At 39.5% G+C, this 23,583-nt stretch overlaps 1 protein-coding gene across 4 annotated transcripts in view; it reads left to right on the top strand.

Annotated features, from left to right (window-relative positions):
* Positions 1 to 5,090: 5,090 nt before the first annotated feature.
* VCAN (versican) overlaps positions 5,091 to 23,583 on the top strand; it is a gene marked incomplete at both ends in the record, with an annotated part of 75,013 nt that continues 56,520 nt past the window's right edge. For all 4 annotated transcript variants that reach the window (XM_080924673.1, XM_080924671.1, XM_080924672.1 and 1 more), the window contains 4 exons: positions 5,091 to 5,160; positions 10,633 to 11,007; positions 14,186 to 14,360; positions 14,440 to 14,567. In XM_080924673.1, the coding sequence (XP_080780799.1) occupies positions 5,091 to 5,160; positions 10,633 to 11,007; positions 14,186 to 14,360; positions 14,440 to 14,567 (748 nt within the window). The remainder of the gene's footprint in view (positions 5,161 to 10,632; positions 11,008 to 14,185; positions 14,361 to 14,439; positions 14,568 to 23,583) is intronic.

Here is a 23,583-nt window from a genome sequence, read left to right as displayed (position 1 = left end):
ACTTTATCATTTTTTTTTCATCAATCAAACAAGGAAAACAGCTTGTGAAACATGTTGGATGAGTTGTAGAGAACCTAAGTTATAGCTTATTATGAGAACTTAAATAAGTTCATTTTCTTTAGAAATAATTTAGTAAACTGTTTTTAATTTACCAACAGACAATACAAAAAGTATGCACATTCTTTTATCTAGATATTCTACTTTAGGTATTATGGAGATGATGCTACACTTATCACTCAAGAGAAATAGACAATGATTTTCCCTCAGGAGTGTTTTACTGATAGACTGGTCTATTGTGGGGTAGAGACTGGGTATGTAGCAAGGCAAATCTGGATCTTTCTAGACCCTAGGTCTCCTTGATCTTTCAGACTTCCTGTTTCCTTCAGCACGTTCAGTGCTGGGATTACAGGTGTGACCTGTAATAAAACCCAAACATATGAATTAAAGCACAGTTTTTTAATAGTAACAACTTGGAACCATCCTAAAGATTCATCCCAGGGAACTTGCTGACCAAACACTTCTGCTCTTCCCATGAAAATTGTATGTGCTAATTGGGAATGTGTGGTTGCGGTGAAGAGAGCAAAAGGCAGATGTGCAGACAGAATGTGTCTAATGACATCAAATAAGTACATATTCATTCTTAGAAGACAAACAGCTACTGAATGTCCTGGACATTGTAGACTGAGGAAACGTTAGAGGTTCTCTCTTGAGGCATCTACATTGGCTAAAAGAGAAGATAATTTCTAAATACAAATCTAAACTGGTGACATGTGTTACAGTGAAACCAGAGCATGAAGGACATAGAGTAAAGAAACAAGAGTTCACAGGAAGAAGACAGAGAATTAAGAGATGTCACTAAAATGCTCAACTGAGCATTGGTTCAGGAATCCAAGTGTAGACTGTAACATATTCATGTAGTACAGTGACTCCTGTAAAATCTAAACCATAAGGCATCTCTCAGAGATTCTTCTTGAAATAATAAACTACCAAGTAAGATAGTATAACATGTAATGCTTACTATATATAATTTGCCATTGAGGTATCCAAGACAACTCTTGGCCCAGAACAGCTAATTGGCAGGATGGTAGAATAAAGCCACTGTGTCTTTTTCCTCAGGTTAGCCCTCAGTCCGCTAGGCTTCTACAAGAATAAGGGGAAATACTAAATGCCTGTTTTTAGAACTCTGGCAGCCCTTCGCTGGTATCATGTGTCCCTCTTCTCTGCAGACATTTCACAGCGATACAAGTTCCATTGACCTTGTCTTTTGTCTCCCAGGAAACTCAACAGCTGCTGTCAGCTTGGCCTTGATTGTTTTCCGGCTTTTTCCTGTTCTCCACTCCTGAAGTATCTGCCTAAATATAGGGACCTCTGGCTCTCTTATCGCCCCAGACTTTCCATGTACAGAGATTTGTTATCACTAACAGACCACACTTACAAGACAGACCTTCTGCAGCAGAACAAAAATGGGGGTGGGAACCATGCTAGAAACAAAGAGGTTCGCCTTTCTCACTCCCTAGGACCAAGTGCAGAAGAGAAGTGTCGTAGCTTAATTACAAACACAGGTGAGGATCTCATGGAACTGGAAAAGAAAAGGGAAATGTCTGTCCACGTGTACTTACTAATGATGAGGCCATGAACATACAGGTCTGAGACACCCAATATCCGGAACAGCTCTCGGACATATTTTATATTTACCAAAGCCATAACTAATCATCCTTCAGTTTGAATGTAGGGAATGTGCTGACAGAGGCACGCATGAGCAGAGGTCGAGGAGGCTAGTTGGAGCTCCAGGGACCTCCATCACAAAAGTTCCAAGTTGGGAGGGCCCAGTGTGCTTAGTGTTGGTAAGTGGACAGTTAGAATAGAGTGCTGTCGCTAGATCTGGTTCAGTTTCTAAGGAAGTTGGAGACCTGGGACTTAGTTTTAGAAGTTGTATTTACAGTGGAGCAATTTATTCACATAACATATCAGTGCAGCTAAAACATATTTCATCTCTGTGTTTTTAATGTGACTACATTCTTTCCTTTAGGTTTCATGGTAGACTCTCAGCAGGTGAGAATACTTACTGTAGGGATGACATATTTTTCTCTTTAATTTGGAAAAATATAATGATACATTGATAAGGATCAAGCATGGTATCTAGGGAGTGAGTTTTTGAGAATTTTTCCTGGGTAGAAAATGAGAATGCAGAAGATATATTCCAGAGTCAGGATCATGCCATTTTTCTTTGTTATTGTAATACTTGGCTGTCTGAATATTGACATATGTCCAACATTATTACTAGCCAACATTTATATTTAAATAGACAGTTACATATGTATCTAAATCTCAATTATCCCCACAGACATACTAACAATCATAATGATTTACTGATCTTTCAAAGAGGAAGTATTGATCAAGGGGTATTGAACCTTGAATCATAAAATATTGTGGGATTAGTAAGTAGCTCTGCCTTCGGGATGCCTAGTCTTTTATAGTGACTATAAAGTACATTTTATTACATTTATTTATTGTTTGTGGATGAAGTACAGGACAGTTTGAGAAAGTCAGTTCTCCCCTACCAAGGAGTCCTTAGCAACCAAACTCAGATCCTCAGGCTTGAAGCAAGTGCCTTTCCCCACGGAGCCAGTTTTCTGGCCAGCAAAATACATTCTAAAGTAATCATTAAAGCAACACTAAGTTATAGCAGTTTATCATAAGGGTAAAATTATATACTGCTTTTGTAGAGGTAGCCCAAAGTATGATGTAGCGCTTCAAATTCTTTTATCATTCATGATGTGAAGCAAGAATTAAAGACTATCTAGGAAGCCTGAGTTACTAATTTTAATAAGGACCACTAAGTAGTGAATGCTTTAGGTATGAATGAGCAACATTTGCTATGATTATCTTCAGTCTATCAATCATTTCTACACTGCCTATTTATTTCCTTTTTAAGTGATGAGAGAAACAAATTTTAGAGAGGCATATACATTTACTTACAGTCTGAAAGTTTACGTAGAAAAATGCAGAATTTGAATTGAAGTCTGTTTGGCACTGTAGTCCAGACATTTAAAAAATACTTTATAAAGATTTCCTGGGGACAAAAGGAAAGAAAAATGGGGAAAACCCCATATTTTTTCTTTAAAGAAACAAAGAATGTGTTACTTAGAACTATATGTAAAAGAAGTTTTTCTATCTGGATTAAATTAATATTCAAGGATTACATTTTATGACTTAAATATCTTGCCTGTGAACTTAATGTCTTATTTCTATGATGTCACACCATTAAGACAAGGGACAGTCACAGACCTATAAGCCATAGCCTATTGTTGGACCGCTTTGTAAGAAATCCAGAAATGTTATGAATTTCCCAGTTAGTGGATAGTGAGATCTAGTACCATGCTATTGTGATTATGTGATGAGTCCATTTAGATGCCAAGGTTAATTAAGAATGCTCAGTACAGGGGGCTTAGTGGTTAAGAGCACTGTCTACTCTTCCAGAGGTCCTGAGTTCAAATCCCAGCAACATGGTGGCTCACAAACATCGATACTGAGATCTGATGCCCTCTTCTGATGTGTCTGAAGACAGCTACAATGTACTTATATATAATAAATAAAAAATTAAAAAAATCCTCAGTACATCTTTCTCTCTGAATTTATCAGATCCATGGATGGAAAAGGGGAGATACATGGTACATTAAGTTTAAGGTGTCTTTATAGGAAAAACCTCAAATTACAGTATTTTATAGTTTGGCTTGAGTATGGTTGTGGCATGTATTTGAGATTTATAAAGCAAGAACAAATGCAGAATATTATTAAAGAAAAATGAGTAGCTGTCATAGAGTATTAAATTTTATTTGAGCACAAACTGGACTTGTATTACTTCAACATTTACTTATTTCAGTCCAGGTTTCCTAGGTGATACAGAATTTGTTTTCTAAGGAAGGCAAAGGGAGTTCTTTAGAGCAGCAACTTACATATGAGCCAGTGAAGACAACTTTGGCTGTAACAAAGCATTCTTAAATTTATTCAAACCATAATATGCCCATGAATTTGCTTCCAAGACCATTACAAAAAGCCTAGACAATCAACTTATACAGAGAGATTTTTTTTGGCTGTACCGTTTTGGAGGTTGAAGTAGATGATTGATTGGCCTTGTTTAAGGGCCTGTGGCCAGGTAGCATGTGATGCCTGGGAACATGAGGTGGAATGAATGTGCTACTCATGGAAGCGAGTGGAAAGGCAAACACAGGGAGGAAGATATCCTTATCCCTCCCCTTTGAGAACACATTATTGACAACTAGTTAATTCCCACTAGGTACCACCTCTATAATGTAATGTTTATCCAACTACAGGGAAGCCAAGTTGAGGCCCAAACCTTTAAAGCATGTGTCTTCGAGAAACATTTAAATCTAATTAGTAATACCCCACCACACACACACACACACACACACACACACACACACACACACACACACACCCCTGGTACTTATCCTTAATAGGATGTTTTCTACAAATCCAGACTTGGAAGGTCCCATTTTGTGACTCAGATGGTTAAATGTCTATCCCAAAGCACACAGCAAATTAGTGGCCAAGCCAAGGTTAGTGTTTCTTGACTTCCAGTGCAAGTATCTTCTTTTACTCTTTACTCTTGAAACTTAAAAGCTGTTGAGTGCTTTAAAACTGGTCACTTTGTAATTAGCATCTCTTTGGGATACATTTGTCTTGTTTGTTCAGTGGTGTTGTGTTTACACACATCAACAACATTCAGAAGGCGGAGTTCTTGCTGCTGCTGACATCTTCCAGAGCCAGAGCCAGTCCCTTCTCTCAAACCTAGTGTTCTTCCTATGGCCTGACTAGCTGAGGCCACTATGTGTCCTACGGTTCCCTGCAGAGGCCTGGAATTACTTTGGTGACCAGTGTCTCAAGTTGTGATCCAAATTAGTAACTAGCACGTTTGTGATGTCTTCTATTTCAAGCCTCCCGTGTTTACAGCCCACAGAGGACTGCCTCAGTTATTGCGCCCAGCACCTTATTAACATGTGATTGATGGCCTGCCACCACCATAAATGCTTGTGGTACACTTTCTTTCTCTTCATTTCTAGGACAAGATGTTGATAAGTATGAACCGCATCTTATGGATGTGCTCAAGCCTATTATTAACACATGCACTACATAAAGGTGAGTAGAGCAGCTCTTTATTTATTGATATGTGAATGAAGACTGGGGAATGGAATTATAATATGGGCTCACAACAGTGAAGAATCTTTTTGAAAAATCTATTTATTGCTCAAGATTATGACTTAAAATCATATCACCAAATGGAATGTTTTAATAAATCAATCAGACAAAAATAAACTCTTGTAAGTGAATCTTTCAGTAACATCTTAGACTATTATTATGTTTTTTGAGATAGGGTTTCACTACTTAATGTAGGTAGCCTCAACTCATGAGTGTCCTGCCTCAGCCTTACAAATGCTGTGATTCCTAATATGAGCTAGCATGCCTGGCCCCCAAGTTGCACTGTGTAACAAGATTCCTTTAGAGCACTGAGAATACTTATAATTCTATTTAGTGCTATACGAATTTTTCAAGACTTTCTTCTATCAAAACAAAATTAAATCATGAAGTCTAGACTTCTAAGGTAGGAAAATTAAAAACTGTTGTCAGCAAGTATTCAGAACCATCTCTGTCTTTGTTCATGAGGCGATAACCAGTAAGTACGCATGTGCTGTGTCTCTTAGTTTTATCTTTTTATTTAGGGAGGAGGCTACAGAACTGATTCAGTTCTTAGTGTATTCAAGGAGACAATCAAGAACTTCATGGACCTACTCCTGCTTCATGTTCTCTACATGCTTAGCTCCTAGACACCCATGCTCCAGACTTCTGGAAATCATTCATGCATTCACAGAATTTTGACTCTCTTCTTTCACCACATGTGACTCTTTTGCTAAGCACTCCCTCTGTGCTTCTCTTCAGTGATATTTTAACTAACTCCTTGGGAAGGTTTAGCATCCCTCCAAATGTTCTCCTACCCATCCACCCACCTATTTGTCCGTCCTTCCATTCTCCAACAATATTCTTAAGTGCATTCTCTGTGCCAGGCGTTAGTCTAGGAGTCTGAGGATAGATCGGTGGATAACTCAGATGCTGTCTTTATTTTCTTTAAACTTAAAATGAATATGAATTGGAAATAAACAAATAATCATTCATAATGATGGAAATACGCAGGATGACATCCAGAGAACAGTTCTGGTTGACGGAAGCAAGTCAGGTCTCTGAGAGAAAGAAACATGTAAGCTGAAATAAGAATGCAGAGTTGCTGGCCTTCTAAGATTTGACCTTAAGTTAAAAAGATAAACGGGTGTGAGCAACAGGAAAATCACCAACAGGAGCGATCAAAAGAAAAGCAGACATATAGACAGGGAGATAAGCCGAGCTGAGCTTATATAAATAGTAGCAACACCAGTCACGTAGACCGGATTCACTGGGAGCTGGAAGCTATTTTAAGTGCTTAACATTGGTTAACCAAAACATCCATTACCCCCTTGCTATAAGGAGGTCGCTGGGGTGTTGAGAAGTACAATTGCTTTCCCACAATTACAAAAGTAAGCATCCAAGGGAGGGGTTGAAAAGGGGAAGCTGAGTAGAGTCGCAGTCACCATTGTCTTACACTGCTTATCTGTCAGTGACAGTATAGACCAGCTTTTATTCCGTGTGCAGTATCAGGGAGTTGACTTGGATGATTATTGTGGCTGCCTGGGTTTGGTACTCATAACTTACTTCAGGTGGTGGGTCTGAGGATGGGGAGTCTAGACTCCATTATCTGTTGATACCACCAAAACTGTCTTACTAGAAGTTTCCAAGAAGTACATAAAGAGAGCAGAGAGAAAGATTAACAGTGCCCAGGGAAGGCAGGGAGTGTAGAGGAGGGCCAGGAAAACCTTTGTTGGCTAATAATAGAAGAGGAAACACAGTGAACACCACAGTAAGACATCACTCATTTGAAATACTCGCATAATGAAAAGAAAGCAACATGTGGTGTATTTCTGCCTTAGAATTAAAAAAAAAAAAAAAAAAAAACAAAAACTCTAGCAGCTAACACCATGCAATTGCTATATGTATTGTATATCTTTTATACAATACATGATTAACTTTTAGTTAACTCAAGTGATATTTAATTCTTCTCATGAGAGGCAGAAGCAGAACATATATAAGTTTTAGACCCACAGAAAAGGAATTTCACAGTGGGACAGGCAGCAGCAGCTGAGCCAATACCTGGCTTTCTCTTGTGTTCTGGGTGGCCATAGGATGCTAAAGTTCAGTGGCTCACCTTAAGCATGTCATACTGAAGTGTTGGATTTAGCACATGAAGAAGCCTTTGCTTTCACAATTTCTGTTGTATTGGAAACCAGCCTAATCATTGATAAGTCACCCACTTATTTTAATATCCCTCCAGTAATGTGGAACAGAGCATAGAGTCATGAGTTTAAGAAGTAAACAAGAGCAAGATAGATCCCAACGTTTTCAACCGGATATTTGACTGGAGCCCTCTTTCTGTCTCTGCACAGATGGAGTTTACATCATTCTTACTGTGCAGAGTCTATGCACAGAATAAGAAGTAATGAGCCATTCATTACATAGGGCTTTCTCCTCTACTGCAATCATTTAGAACACAAATCATATGTGAGAACAGTGAACTTTTTTTTTTTTTCAGGATACATTTTTATTACCTTCAGACAAGTTCCTGCAGGGAGCAGATTTTTTAAAATGCCCACACTCTATCAACCTTATACTTCAGATGGCTAAAATAATTCTTAAAATATTTAGAGGCATCTAGATTAGTTCTTGTGTCCCAGTGAATTATGACCCAAGGTTTAATACTCAAAAGCTTTGACTACACATCTTTTTGTTAAAATTATTCTGAAGACTGGGGTGCATTGTAAGCTTATATTAGAGCAAAGGGTTTCAGATGTGTGCGTTTATGAATAGCCAGATCAATATGAAGCCCTTGTGAAATTGCCTTTTTGTCCAATGTGCTCTTCAGTAGAGCAATAGTGCTTAAGCCACGTACAGTGTTCCAGCTTCTCTGCTTCGTAGATTTGGCTGAATCCTCTGTCTTCCCATATGCATTTATAATTGTGAAAACAGTTGGAATTTAGCAATATCTATTAGGGACGAGTAGATCATGTATCCAACAGTATTATAAAATTGTTTTCTACTAAAAAAAATTCTCAATATCTGTGGTAAGGTTGCTATATTTTATTTTTACTAAATGGTTCTTTAGGAGGGAAAGTATGAATTCCTTAAATGTACAATGAGCATAAATTAGACTTTTACACACAGAACTCATAAGTCTTCGAATCCCTCCCTAACATATAGGTCAACAAATTAAACAAAGCAGAAATGTTGGCGTCCTTTCTCTTAGTCTAAATTAAAGAGATGTGAACCAGGTGGGGTCATTTTTAGCATGTTCCCTGCACGCTTTTTGGGTGAATGAAAGAGATTATGAAAACACAAAAAAAGGTCTTAGTTCTGGCAGTGATTAAAGCAGGTGTCTAGAGAGCAAGGAAAATTTAGGATGAAGATCATCTACGTGGATGAATTTAGGGTCAGGAGAGGTAGTTAATAACTCATACTAAAAACTGTTGGGTTAGACATAATGAAACAATCTGTCCTCAGCCAGGTGGGGTCTTGCGCTTTCCTCTCAGGGGGCATCTTCCCCAAGAAATCAGGTTCATTTCAAAGGGAGAACTTCTAAGTTAGAGGCATTATTTTCTAAGCACCAAAAGTGACATTATTGCCTCGCTATTACATTGCTAAAAAACAAAACAAAACACAAACCCCAAAGCCCCCAAAACCTAAGTAGTAGTTTAGCTCACTTCATTTTTAAGTGTGTTAACTGTCTCAAGAATAAGCAATGGAATGGTTATCAAATCCTGAAGGTAATTGTATTATTGTTTTGGAATAAATGAGGGGATTCTATCACAAATACACTGGACATAATTCCATTTTGATCTCGCTGTTGGGAGGAGGAGACAGAGCCTCAGCTAGCCTGGCATTTTGATGTAGAGCAGGCTGCTCTCCAGCTAACAGAGATTCCTCACCCTGATGCCTCCCGTCCCAGGACAGCAATCACGAGCCACTGTGTCTACTTTAGGCCCGTCATCTGTCTTTGGCAGTGGAATTTTTTTTTTCTCTTTTCTTTTTCTCAATTAAAGGGAATAATATCTTCTTGTAATTTAAAGAAAAAGACCCAACTGATGGATAAGGGTTCCATGAGCTTCATCGTCATGGATGTGTGTTCACATGGAGACATGTATATCTTACTTAGATCACAGGCACAGTGTCAGAAAGACCTCCGTAATTAAAAGTCACAGAGTCACTTGATATGGATGTGACTCTTTCGGACACCATTTCATGAAGTGAGCATTGCTTGTGCAAGAGCAAGAATCTCTATCGTTTCTTACCCCTGCCTTAGCCAGTGGAGGCTGGAAAGTGGTTGGGGCCCTGGGGTGAGGGGGATGGGATCCAGGAAGGGTGAAAGAATATTTTCTTTTGCATGCAGTGGTGTTAAATTGTAACCAGTGTACACGTTGTCATTAAATGTTTAAGAGCTTAAACAGAAATGAGTATGTTGGGAGGGCTAGGTGAGCAGAAGCAGGCAAGCAGGCTTTCCGGCCAGGGGACAATAAAAGGCAGGGTTTCTCTGCAAAGTAAGTGACTGCAGCTGGAGTTGTCATTATAATGAAGTCTTTGCTTGGAACAAGGGCCCAAAGTGGGCTCTTCAAACAGTAGACATGCCCCCACTTCAGTCTTGAAGTACTGTTTGAAATTCTTCTTTCCGATTTATTTTTGTTTTCTCTAAGTTAATGTGGTAGCTACCTTTAATGATTTTCATCTCCGAGCTGTTAGCATAACAAGTTCAGGCCAGCCTTGAAAATTGGCCTGCCTCAATTGCTGGACCAGAAGATGGCTCTTACCACAGGAGCCCTGCTCCTTCTCCAGTCTTCTCCAGTAGTGTCAAAAAATTCTAACTTGCCCTTCAAATGTTGACAGTTATCCTAAATGATTTTTTTCCCAATCAAAAAAATGTAAGGTTTTTCTTTTTACCTTTCAACTGCTAGTCTAGCTTTTTGGGTTGTTTTTGGGAGAAAGAAGGAGAATGGGGAGAAGGGCAGAAGAGGGTAGGGGTTGGGAAAGAGGAAGTTTTCATTCATTAATTCTAGCCTGGAGCTTAGAACAACCCCCTTGTCTCATTGTCCTGAGAACTAAGATTGTCAGCACAAGTATGGACCCTGCTTGATCTAATCTTTCAAACTGGGGTTCAGACTCTACCCTGCCCAGTTCTTTTGCCCTTAATTTTTTGGTTTTGCTTGCCTTATTTTATCTTTTTCCCATTCATGTTAAATACCAAGTGACAAACGTTTCAAGTGAGCTGAGCTGTGCATTTCGGCGGACAAGGATGAGCATCACTAACCCCATCTTTGATATGAGGCATTATTGAAGTTCTACATAAATCATTCTCATTTTTCTCTCACACACTCAAGATTTAATAAAAGCTCGGTAGCACTTTCTGATCCATTCTTACATTCAATGGTCTCAGCATCGGATTTTTAGGAGTAGTAATCTGATATTTTGTCTTTCCTCCAGCCAAAATGGAAGATAGCCCACCTGTTAAAGGCTCTCTGTCTGGGAAAGTGGTCCTACCTTGTCATTTTTCGACCTTGCCTACCCTACCACCCAACTACAACACGAGTGAATTTCTCAGAATCAAATGGTCTAAGATGGAAGTGGACAAAAATGGAAAAGATATAAAGGAAACTACTGTCCTAGTGGCCCAAAATGGGAATATCAAGATTGGTCAGGACTACAAGGGGCGAGTATCCGTGCCTACACATCCCGACGATGTAGGCGATGCCTCTCTCACCATGGTCAAGCTCCGTGCTAGTGATGCTGGTGTCTACCGCTGTGATGTCATGTATGGGATTGAAGACACTCAGGACACCATGTCACTGACTGTGGACGGTAAGGATTTCAGATCTGTAGGAAAGGTTGTAGCATGACACCCACGTCAGAAGTGTGGGCCAGTACTCAAGGGTCTTCCTTGATATGCACACATGGAAAACAGAAAGAAGCTTTGCTTCTCACTGAAAGCAAACATAGTCTTTCAGGACAGGTAGCTTTTTGTGGGAAGCATCTTCACTGATGGGGTACAGTAAAACCCAAGATCCAGGAAATATACTGGAAACCTCAAGACATGATACATGATTGCATTTGAATGTTATAAAGGCTATTCTACATTTTAGTTTTGATGTTGTATAGATGGTGTCTTAGTTACTTTCCCATTGTCATAACAAAACATTATGACCGAGGTGTGTTAGCAAACAAAACATTTAATGAAGGGTTAGAGTCTTTGACCACCATCATTGTGAGGAGCACATGGCAACATGCCATCAGACTAAGAGAGCTAACTGGGTGAAGTGAGTGATTGGTTGTGTATAAGTAGTAGTTACTTCATGTTGTTGAATGAGCTAGAGCTGGCTGGAGAGCTAACTGGGAATAGTGTGTACTTTTAAAAAAATCGAAGCCCACCCCTGATGACACACCACCTTCAAGAGGGCCACATTTCATAGTTCTTCTCCAACAGTTCCGTCAACCAAGTATTCAGCTCCAGGGCACATTCTCATTCAAAATACCACATATGTTCACATACATAGATAGAACTTTCCCCTTTGTGTCTTAATTCTCATCATGTGATCTTTGGTGGTGCTGAAAGTCCAACGCAAGATCACAAGCATGCTAGGCAAATGTTCTGTCACTAAACTATAACCTCAGCCTCCTTACTGTGATTATCAGTCAACAATGGTAAGTGGGCCCAGCATAAAGAAACGTGCTGCCAAGCCTGACAAGATCAGTATGATTCCTGGAACCCATATGGTACAAGGGCATGTGTTTATATGTGCCTCTCTGCAAGCACACAAAATAAATGTAAACAACAACACACCCACTTGAGTTAAATTTTAAGAAGTGCTATTTAAAATATACATTGCAATACTAAGCATGATTTATATCATGTCTTACAAAGGTAATCAATATTTGAATTTTCAGTTGACTCAAAGCAAGAAATCATAGTAAAACCAAATGTAACGTTCATGCTATTTGCTATCCATTAAGTTTTGTAATGACACATTTAACCTCTATCCTTATTTTAATGGAGATTTATATGTCACTTAAGCTTAAGTTGGAAGACAAAGCAAAGAGAAATTGCTTTAATTGGGCACACACATAATGCCACAGCTCTTGGAAGCAGAATGTGTTGGCAAGTTATTAAGCGAAAGTCTAATACCCAGACATGATGGAACAGATTTTTCCCTGACTGTCAGTTTCCCTATAAAATATTTACCTTTCAGAAATACATAAAAGAGGTTTTAATAGAACTCTCTTTCTTGTTTAGCCAAAAGGAAATGGTTTGAATTTTCAGTGCAACAAACAAATTTATGATAAAGCATCCTGTATCATTAAATTCATCTGTTTCCTGTTGTCCAAGGAACCACTAAATCCCTGAGTTCTATTGATTTTATTTATCCTAAGATTGTACCTTCATATACATGCATATGCATAGATGTATATCACCCACATTTACTCTCTAAAGTTCTTCAAGTGTTTAACAGCTTCTTACATTTTTTAAAAGAAATGTTTCGTCATTAAAGACTTAGCAATGGACTTGCCTCTTGCAGCTTAGAAACCATGGCTATCTTCCACCTAATCTCCTTAGCCTCAGGATGTCTTCAGGTTATTTCAACGACTGCAAACACTTATACATGGATTGATGGCCTGGCAGGGAGGCCCTCCACCTCCTCTCAGTACCAGTATAGAGTGTGTGCGGAAGATTTATAATCCCCAAGATTACTTGAAACTTTGACCACTATAAACCATTTTAAACCCATTTAGAGTTTTTACTTAGAGCTTACAAGTTTTTTGGTGCATACTAGACAGATGGTAGAAATGTGCTCCCAGACAGTTTTGAAGATGGCACGTGACGGTAGAGATGGGCGTTTGGTAACAGTTTGAGACATGAACGATCAGAGAGAAGAAAAGGCCAGCTCCTTGCCGGTCAGTCCATCCCTGAGTTCCTGTGCAGCTCGCTTTGTGTGGGTCCACAGGGCTCATCTGCAACATGGCTGTTGGAACTCCTCCACAGCTCCCTTGGGGTCATCACCTGACTTGAGACAGAGACAGCATATGAGGAATGCCAGGAGCGAGAGTGTCTGACCGCCTGTCTCACGGTGAACCCCTGCCAACCCCAGGACAGGACTCAGAGTCAGAGGGAGAGGGACACATATCTTGGAAACAACAATTCATTCCAAACAACAACAGAAAGTGATCTTGAGCACTCGAATACTTGATTTGATCAAGTTTTGCTTATTAAAAATTCCCTTTCCCCAATTCTGTATTCTGAGGCCCATCAGTTGGGTTCATTTTCATGAGTCATGATATTTATTCCAGTTAAAAATAAAAATAGGGCCCTGAAGTCCCATAACAGGATCAAAAGTTCAAGCCCTTAGCCATTCTTGAGCTTTTTGAAGTCTCTTGAGGTAAAGAGCATAGCTCATAACTACCGCGTTACAATACCTAAAATACAACCAAGTGAAATTTGAAGCAAATATGCCTTGCTTCTCCCCGGGAAAGTGTGGGGGACATTATTTCAGATCTCTTTGGGGATGAAAATTGTACATTTGCATCATTCATATCAGAAATAGAAAAATAGGCTAGTCAGACAAATGTGTGCACATATAGATAGTTCATAACAATCTACCTTCTATTCAGATCAATCAAATAAATATTAGATCTAGATGAGAAAAGGCTGATTAAGGTTCAGAGAGTCTGACTAGTTTGTGAGAAGGGAACAGAATGAAGATGAAACAGGCATTCTCACACAGACAGCCTGCTGTTTTTCTCTACCCATCCCCACTCTGAGAAACAAAATGTCATAATACTGCCTGTTTCCAGGATAGAGCACATGGAGCAGGTCACCTTGTTATATGGCTTTTTGAGGTCCCTTCAGTCAACATGAGTTTCACATACTAAGAATAAGTCAGCGATGGTGACTGTATTAATTGGTATATTATTTGGTTGTGAAATTTTGCACAGTGCAGTGGGTGATTTGAGCATTGAAACTGTCTTTGATTTGCTGTCTTTGCAGGCGTTGTGTTTCACTACAGGGCAGCAACCAGCAGATACACTCTGAACTTCGCAACTGCTCAACAGGCTTGTTTGGATATCGGGGCGGTCATCGCAACCCCAGAGCAGCTGTTTGCTGCCTATGAGGATGGGTTTGAACAGTGCGATGCCGGATGGCTGTCTGATCAAACTGTCAGGTGAGAGGCCTGTAGCCAAATGCTTTTAAGTATTAATCTTCCAGTGAGAGTATCACTTACCAGGTCTCTCCCTCCCCAGATATCCTATACGGGCTCCCCGAGAAGGCTGCTATGGAGACATGATGGGGAAGGAAGGGGTCCGAACCTACGGATTCCGCTCTCCCCAAGAAACCTATGATGTGTATTGCTATGTGGATCATCTGGATGGTAAGACATTTGGTATTTTACAGCAGTGGTTCTCAGCCTTCCTCATACTTGGACCCTTTAATACAGTTCCCAGAGTTGTGGTGACTGCCATGCATAAATTATCTTTGTTGTTTCTTCAGAACTGTACTTTTGCTACTGTTCTAAATTATAATGTAAATATCTGTGTTTTATGATTGTCTTAGGCGACTACTGTGCAAGGGTCTATCTGTTCGACTCCCAAAGGGGCCCCAACCCACATGTTGAGAACCACTGTTCTATAGCTTCATTTGAACTTATAAAACTGAGAAAAAAACTAGAAGCAAACTCATAGGACAAGCCCTGGGCTTATTTACATTCCCCACAGCAGCGTTTCCTTTTTATGACTGTATGATTTTGTGGTAAAATAAGCCAAAATTACAGTGGGAAGGGAAGGAGGGGCATGTGAATGGTTATCCGGGCTGGAAATATCTCAGCCCATGGCAGGTTCTTTTCAGTCATACTGCCTTGTAAAGCATTCGGAATAGAAAACTGTAAGGGTGGCTCCTATTCTTGTAGAGCCAGGTAAAAACCCTGTGGTGACAAACTGCTTTGAATCCAAGTGCAAATAACCCCCCCCCACCCCTGCCACAACCAAGAAAAGCAGGATAAACTAGTAAATGAGGTGCTATCTCAGGCCTCCTTTACTGCAAGGATTTTTCCTAGAACCGTCATTCATCCGACCGATCCACACAACCAAAATGACGTATAGACACACACTGCTGTAGAGTTTGCTATTCACCAGGGAAGTTGCCACCAGTTTATTTTTGCTGTTTGCTTTTGTGTTTTTATGTCTGAGTGCTCTGATGGATTCACACCTGCAAGCCAGAGGAGGACACCAGGTCCCTTTACAGATGAGTGTGAGTCACCATGTGCTTGCTGGGAATTGAACTCAGGACCTCTGGAAGATCAGCTAACATTCTCAACCACTGAGCCATCTTACCAGCCCCAAAGTCAGTTTACATAAAGCCTTTTCTCCCCAACATGTTAGAGACTAATGAGTTTCTGTTCTGATGTTTCTCTGTCAGAGTAAAGACTATTTGAATTCAAACTGACTGCTATCTGAAAGGTTCCTGGTAGATTTATAAGGAAAGGCAGAAGGGATGATACTTACTACTCTAAAGGCAGTGGGCCTATCACCGAGATGGATTAAAATCTAATGAAATAGCCAACTTTATTCAGAGCACCAGACAATTTATACTCTGAGGGTTAAGAGGAATCACAAGGGTAAATTACACAACCACAATGGCAAGCCACATGTGGCAGACTAAATCACATGCAGAAATAAAATAAAACAAAACTAAATGACCATATTTTTCCACAGAGGCATAGAAGCAAATAAAATATCTAGTTGTAACAAAAAAATAAAATAAAATCTGAAGGAAACTGACTCCTTTCTGCTACACCTGGGTAGAGCACAAAACACATTCCAAGAAAGATTTCGTGGTTTTGAAGAAACTGAGGTCCCAAAACCATTGCCTTGTTTTCTTGGTGTTTTTTTCACAAGCACTCAGAATTCTCAAAGGACTTCATTCTTGGTCCTTGTTCTATACAGAATGGATGTTTCTATGACTTTTGAAACTGATTTTTATCTATGGTGACTGGCATCCTATATGCCCAAGTAAATAAATGTAGATGCTATTAAGTTGAGTCATTCATGTAATTTTGACTTGGTGTACATTGTGTGATGTGTAAAATATGGTTAGATGAGATAGTCCCTTCTAGGATTAAAATTCTGTGGTTGTTTGTTGGGTTGATTTGTTGTTGTTTTCAGTCTGGCTGTGTTAGCCAGGAAACCCTCATATTCCTGGACTCAAAAGACCCTGAATTTTGGCCTCAAAAGATTCTGCTGTCTGGCCTCTCACAGCACTGGGGCCCAGGTATATACGGCTTGGACAGGTTTCCATTCTCCAGCTGTGTTCACTGGATGGGTGGCTCTAAGATGTGAGAGGTGGGATATAAGTCGCCCACATTTTCCTTATGCAAGCATTAAATGTGTCTCAAAGCATACGCTACCATTCTTGTCACAATCACTTAATACCAGTAAGTGTGTTTTCTACGTAAGAAATTCTGGTGGTGACAGCGTCTGTTTTTGTATATAGGTAAAGTGGGACAAGGTAGATAGGTAATAATAATAATAATAATAATAGTAGCCAAGCCACTGCTGAAGCATACAAAGCAGTATCTTCCTCTTCCTCTTAACTACTTAAGATATGTTTAAAATAGTTTTTAATGACAGATTTCTTTTTTTTTTTTTGTAAACGGGAGATGTCTGATTAAAAGGCTTTGCATGAGTAAAATAAATTCCTATTGTTATCTTGGTAAGGCAGGAATTTGTATCATGGTTTTAGCTTAGAATAAGATCCCTCATAACTATAATGGATATGTTAGGGATGTTCCTAAGTCTATTAGCAGACTAGAGGTTGTTTATAGTGGGTATTTGTGAGTTCTAATCTACTGGAGAGAGTTTTATCAAATTCTAATGATATGGGGAGCATTCATGCCAGACTTCTTAATGGAAAGCTAGGCTTGGGTACTCAGGGACCTGTCTGTTGGTCTTTAGTGGCCCTCAGAGAGGCTGCCTGAGTCCTGCTTTCTAAGGCTGTACACTTTTTCAAAGCCTGGATGGGGACGTCTTCCAGGGATCTCTTAACTACATTGCATCAGTTGGGAGTTGGCTCTTAACATTTGCACAGTGTCACCTCAGCTTTAGGAATCAGTTCTAGCAGAGAGTGGCTCATGTGTGACTCTTACCATGAGAAAATATTTATTTACTAGTTATTGTCATTGTTGTCATTGTCTTCTTCTTCCTCTTCCTCTTCTTCCCCTTCTTCTTCCTCTTCCTCTTCCTCCTCCTCCTCCTCCGCCTCCTCTTCTTCTTCTTCTTCTTCTTCTTCTTCTTCTTCCTCCTCCTCCTTCTCCTCCTCCTCCTCTTATTCTTCTTCCTCTTCTTCATCATCTTCATCTTCTTCCTCTTCCTCTTCCTCTTCCTCTTCCTCTTCCTCTTCCTCTTCTTCTTCTTCTTCTTCTTCTTCTTCTTCTTCTTCTTCTTCTTCCTCCTCCTCCTCTTCTTCCTTCTTCTCTTCTTCCTCTTCCTCTTCTTCTTCTTCTTCTTCCTCCTCCTCTTCTTCCTTCTTCTCTTTTTCTTCCTCTTCCTCTTCCTCTTCCTCCTCCTTCTCCTCCTCCTCCTCTTCTTCTTCTTCTTCCTCCTCCTCTTCTTCCTTCTTCTCTTCTTCCTCTTCCTCTTCCTCTTCCTCTTCCTCTTCCTCTTCCTCCTCCTCTTCCTCTTCCTCTTCTTCTTCTTCTTCTTCTTCTTCTTCTTCTTCTTCTTCTTCTTCTCCTCCTCCTCCTCCTCCTCCTCCTCCAACTCCACCTCCTCCTCCTCCTTCTCTTCCTTCTCATTTTCCTCTTCTTCCGTTTCTTCCTTCTCCTCCTTTTTCTTTTAAAAATCAGGCTGGGTGGCCTAGATTAGTCTCAAACTCATAGTCCTTCTGCCTTAGCCTCACCACTGCTGGTCTTATAGGCATAGGCTTGATATTCTTAATAGGAATGGAAAGTAGATGACAGAAAATTACATTTTTAATCCCTAAACTAATAAAAATTGTTTGAAAGTGAGCTAGGATTCTCCCTAAAATATATTTATTGCTGCATTTATTGATCTACTAATTTCTACCTATATTTAGTTGTAGTCAGGGAAGGCAAGTATATGAGGGACTTAGAATTGGAGATCCTGATACAAATTTTTATTTAAATTAGTTATTTATAATTAAAGATATTACATATGTTGACTCAGAATGTCATATTTACTGACATTATTCATAAAATTTAACTAATTAGAGATATTATAAGTCAGGTATTTTTTTGCATTTTCTAAAGCAGTTTTTATAACACAGATTAGCATATAAATATAGTATTTTGCTTTTTTAAAAGAAAATCAAGTTCAGAAACTATACAGGGTATAAATGTTGGCTAGACCAACATTAACTTGTCTTAGCAGGAATGTTCTAAACCTTATGATGTTTTGTTTTGTTAGATATGATTTAGGATCAGAATACTGTTAGTAGAGAATGTGAGCTAGGGTTTAAAATAAAAATACAGAAGTTGAGATTGATGAAATAATTGTTTTTATATGTAATCTCTGTATTTCCAACAACTGGATTTTGAAGATGTTAAGATGCCCTTAGAATAGAGCTGAAATGGCTGAATGATTCAGAAAAACAAAAACAACAACAACAAAAATAAAACAAACAAAAGAACCAGGTAAAACTCAGGACCCCAGATGACCTGGCTTTGTGATGAAGTTACATATTGATAACCCTATATAAATTGAACGTGCATTTAATATGTATCTCACAAGGCAACAGTAACTTGAAGAACACCACCTGTTGTCCCTGTCTGGGACAGTGGCTGGAACGGAAGCCCTGGGTTAGTGCTGCTGCTGACATGGTGAGAAGTTGACCATTGTTGGCTCCGGAATATGTCAAACCTCATGTTTCAAATCATGATTCCTGTGGAATACTTGTTACTCTTTTGTCACTGTTGCTAATCATAATGCAAGCCTCAGTCTGTCAAACACCATTAGCATTTAGGAAGACTATGGTGAAAACAGGCTCAAGAGGTAGCTCACTTCCTCAGCATCAAGAAAAGAAAGGCCAACCTGGCCATGGTGATGCAGTCCTTTAATCTCAGCCCTTGGAGTCAGAGGCAGGGAGATCTCTGAGAGTTTACAACCAGTATGGTATAAATTATGCATTCCAGGCCAGGCAAGGGTACATAGCGTTTAAAAATAAAAACGTTTTAAAAATAAAATCAATAGATAAAATATCCTTAGAGAAATCCCAATGTATAGGAGAAGGTGGGCATGAAGAGGCACTGTTGGCATTGGTACCTGCTTTGGGAGGGAGAAAGAGTCAGGCTTACTGCTCTCCAGGGTAAGGCCACTCCCAACAGTAGCAGGATAACTGAAACTGCCCTCAGTGGGGCAAGATAGGGGAAGACACAGGATGGAGTGAAAGCAGAAAAAAAAATTGTATAAAAGTTCAATGAGTTAATAAAACATTATTTTAAAGGAAGCACCTTCATGAGGTTCATTTTGCCATGTAGTACTTGACAGGCCCTGGGAAAACTTTGCATCTTTCATCTTTGAACTGTTCCTTCTGTTAGAACATTTAGAACAGTTAGAGTATTGACTTTTGGCGGGTAATATGGAGGTCAAAGGAGATGACGTGTCCAGCATTTTCTACACTGTACGGCACAAAGTGAGTGACCAATCAATTGCAGCTGTTGTGTAGCGTATGGGAACGAGAGGTTGTTCATTCACACTACAGTCACAGAAGACTCACATTTCGAAACCACCCCTTTGTGTATTGGGTTCTGTAGGAGGTGAATTTTTCCAGCAAGGAAGATTGTTAAGTATTGAAAAAGTCTTTGGAAACTACAGCGTTTCATTCTTGGAGAGTTCTTAGAAATAGATTTGATCTGAAGGGAGAAGAGTGGACTGCTCAAGTCGGCTTGAGTCATGACCCTTTGAAGGATCTCAGAGGCTACTAGAACCGGGGCGTCATGAAGATTGTTTTGAATGTAATTAACGGCACGCTGGAACGTTATTGAATGATTAAAATATAATTAAAATATAAAATATAACCAAATAGAGAGTTCTATTTTCTCTCTCCTAATTTGTTTGGAAAAATTTTACTCTGATGCTAGTGAATGCAGCCCAAATCACGGACAGCATTCAGAAACACATGGCCTATACAACTTCAGAGTCATGGACACACAGACACTGCGGTGGCCTGACCATCTGAAGGTTTAAGACTCTGTGAAGGTGCTTTGTGACGTAATGGATTTCTCTCCTAGAGCTGGCAGCTCCTTAGAAAGTTTGTGTGCCTAGCTGCTGTTATGGCAAGAAATAATTCCTAGAAGAGATATGTGGGAGCAAGGTGTAATGTAAATATTTCAGCTAAAAATACCTCAAACTTAAATATCAGCCCTTTTAAAATGAAACTAGGTTATTTATCTGAGGATGGCAGCAAGTAGTTTCCAGAACAAAGTTGCCTTTTAAAAGGCATTTTATTTTCTCTGTAGATGAATAGGAGTGTGGCTGATGAGGTCAGATAACCTTTTTTCATGGTTGACTTGTTTAATTCCCTTGTAAAAGAATCAATCCCGGGCTTGTATCCAGACCTGTCTGATCAGCTTAGAGTTTCTTCACCTCCAGCTGGAGAGTCCTGTGTCCTATTTGCTCACGGCCTGTGTTTTCTATGTAGCCCTGCCCTTAAAGGTTGTTATCTCACCTTCATGAGCTAGGTCCCATTCTGGCTCTCCGTGGGACCTTGGGCATGCCTTTCTTGCAATGGTGCTCTGGTTATTATAGAGAACCCCACCCCAGCCCATCTTTCCACCATTCTCTATTGCTGGTATTCAAAAATCATGCTCCCAGAATTTCTTGGTTGGCGTTGCTGGGTTGCACTGGGTTTTTTTTTTTTTTTTTTTTTTTTTTTTTTTTTTTTTTTTGGACAGGAACTTTTGCTAAGTTAGTTTTATATACTTTGTATGGCTTTTTTATTCTTTTCTTCAAATATCAGGTTACTGGTCTTATTTCTGAAAAAAATACCCTAAGTTCTTAGTTGAGAAAAGCATATATATATATATATATATATATATATATATATGGAGAGATAGATAGCTAGATAGATAGAGAGAGAGAGAGAGAGAGAGAGAGAGAGAGAGAGAGAGAGAGAGAGAGAGAAGAGGGAGAAATTTGGAAAGCACATATGTATCTTTCTAATGTCTTTACTCCCAAATGAGAAACACTGGAGGCCTAATGCTGGCCCTGGGGTCTGAGCACTAGGAATGTGGTTCTGAGAGCACAAAGCCATCCTGTCATTATTTACAGAGACTGACTCATGTGTAAGTTGTAAGACATAGACTTAGGGAACTGACACATGGTGGCACTATCTATAAACAGTGGCCCTTTAAGGAGTTAGAGAACAGTGTATGTGGAGCCAATGCAAGACATGTAGTAAATTAATTTGTGACCCAGAGGATAATGAATATTCATGTTTAACTTAGAATTATATATATGTGAGTACACAGATGTTTAATCAAAATATGACAGAGAAAGAGTAAAAAAGGGAAGTCCTTTGAAAAATTTTAAGCCAGTACTTTGAAGCTAAAGATTGTGTTGAATTGCTGTTAGTACTTTGTGATCTGGCATATTTGGCAACTGGTTTTGAATCATGGCTATCTAAATGTTCATCTTTTCTGGTTACTTTCAAATTATTCATTTAATTATTAATAAGCTGCTCACATGTAATCCTCACCTAAATAGCAAGAATATGTATGTATATACACACATTTGTATACTTGGTATGTGTATGCATGTATATGTACACATATACATACACACACATATATATTTCATAGTCAAACTCAAAACTAAAGCATGGCTTTTGCTAGTTTACTGAACTGATATTCATAGCCCATAGTTCAACACAGCAGGACCATGAACACATGAGAACAAAAGGAAGAAAGTCGATGCCACCCTGCAAATTGCCTGGTTCAGGAAACCATGGCGACACCTCAGCTTTGACCACCGGGTGCAGCCATCAGCGTGACTGTCCCAGGCCTGCTCTAGACTTTGTCTCTTTAACAGTTCTGCTATGTGTCTCCTGGGAGGAAGCTTCAGTGTTTGGATTCCACAGATCATTTTTCATGCTTTAATGCGTTTCCCCATTGCTCCTGTTTCCCCATGTGTCACTTCTTAGGCTGCCAAAAAGTATCTTTTTCACCAGCCACTCAGAAGCCGGGAGAATGCAGGCATGGTCTGTTTTCAAAGGAGGCTTGCAGTAGCTTCCGGTCAAACTAAAGCATTTCTCCTTAATGTTTTTGATGATTAAGAGAATCCTAGTTTGTGTATTGTCATCAGATACTAAAATATAAACAAAATGCCTTCAAGTTCTCTTTTTCCTTCCTTTTGTCCTCCTTCTTTTCTTCCTTCCTTTCTTCAGTTTTTCTTCGAGACAAGGTTTCTTTGTGTAGCCCTGGCTGTTCTGGAACTCACTCTGTAGAGGAGGCTGGCCTTGAACTCAGAGATCTGCCTGCCTCTACCCCTGCTCCTGCCTCCTGAGTCCTGAGATTAAGAGCTTGAACCACCATTGCCTGGCTTTTCTACTTTCCTACTGTTGTGACCCTTTTATATAATTCCTCATGTTATGGTTACCCACAGCCATAAATCATTTTCATTGCTACTTTATAACTGTGACTTTGGTACAGTTATTAATCCTATGGAAATATCTGATATGCAAGATATCAGAGTTTAGACCCCCATGAAAGGGTCCTTCAACTCTGAAGGGGGGGGGGTGACCCATAGTTTGAAAACCACTGTTGTAGACATCTCTGGAGAGGTAATCAAAATAGGAGTAAGCTAAGGCTTGGAGCTATTAGCTTGAAGATGTGTGATAATGTGACATAGGATAGGGTTTATGTTTTCTATCCATCTGGGGCAAGTTATCTTGCAAGTAAAAGTCTCTGTTCTGCATTACATTTGATGTGTGCATTAATATGAATGTGTATGTACGGACCTTAAAGAATTCCTCACCTCTCTTTTGATGAGGCTGGCTGTTAGAACCTTACAGTGAAGTTCTTGTCAAAGGATAAGAACTCATTCACCTCCTGGGAGGCACCTGCTTGCTAAATCTAGTTACCTTGCTTGCTCAGGTCCACGTGCACATGGGGAGAGAAGCAACAATGTTGCCCTATGCTAGGAAAATTGCGATTTTCTTACAGGAGGCTGTGTGCCTGCCTCTTAAGCTCCAAAGATGGTGCAAACCTGAATGCGTTTTTCTTATTTGCTGAAATAATGCTTCAAATGTATTGAGAGATGAGCTCCTTTGTTTGGTTTAAATTGCTGACTTACAGCCTTGACCAAAGAACCCTGTTCTGGTCCTCTATTTTACAACTATTGGAGACAACTGGATTTGTTCTCTCCTGCTTTGGTTCT

This window comes from Micromys minutus (assembly GCF_963924665.1).
Source record: "Micromys minutus genome assembly, chromosome: 11".
Taxonomy (NCBI): domain Eukaryota; kingdom Metazoa; phylum Chordata; class Mammalia; order Rodentia; family Muridae; genus Micromys; species Micromys minutus.
Note: the sequence above shows the minus strand (reverse complement) of the source record. Positions and strands in the feature narration are given on the sequence as shown.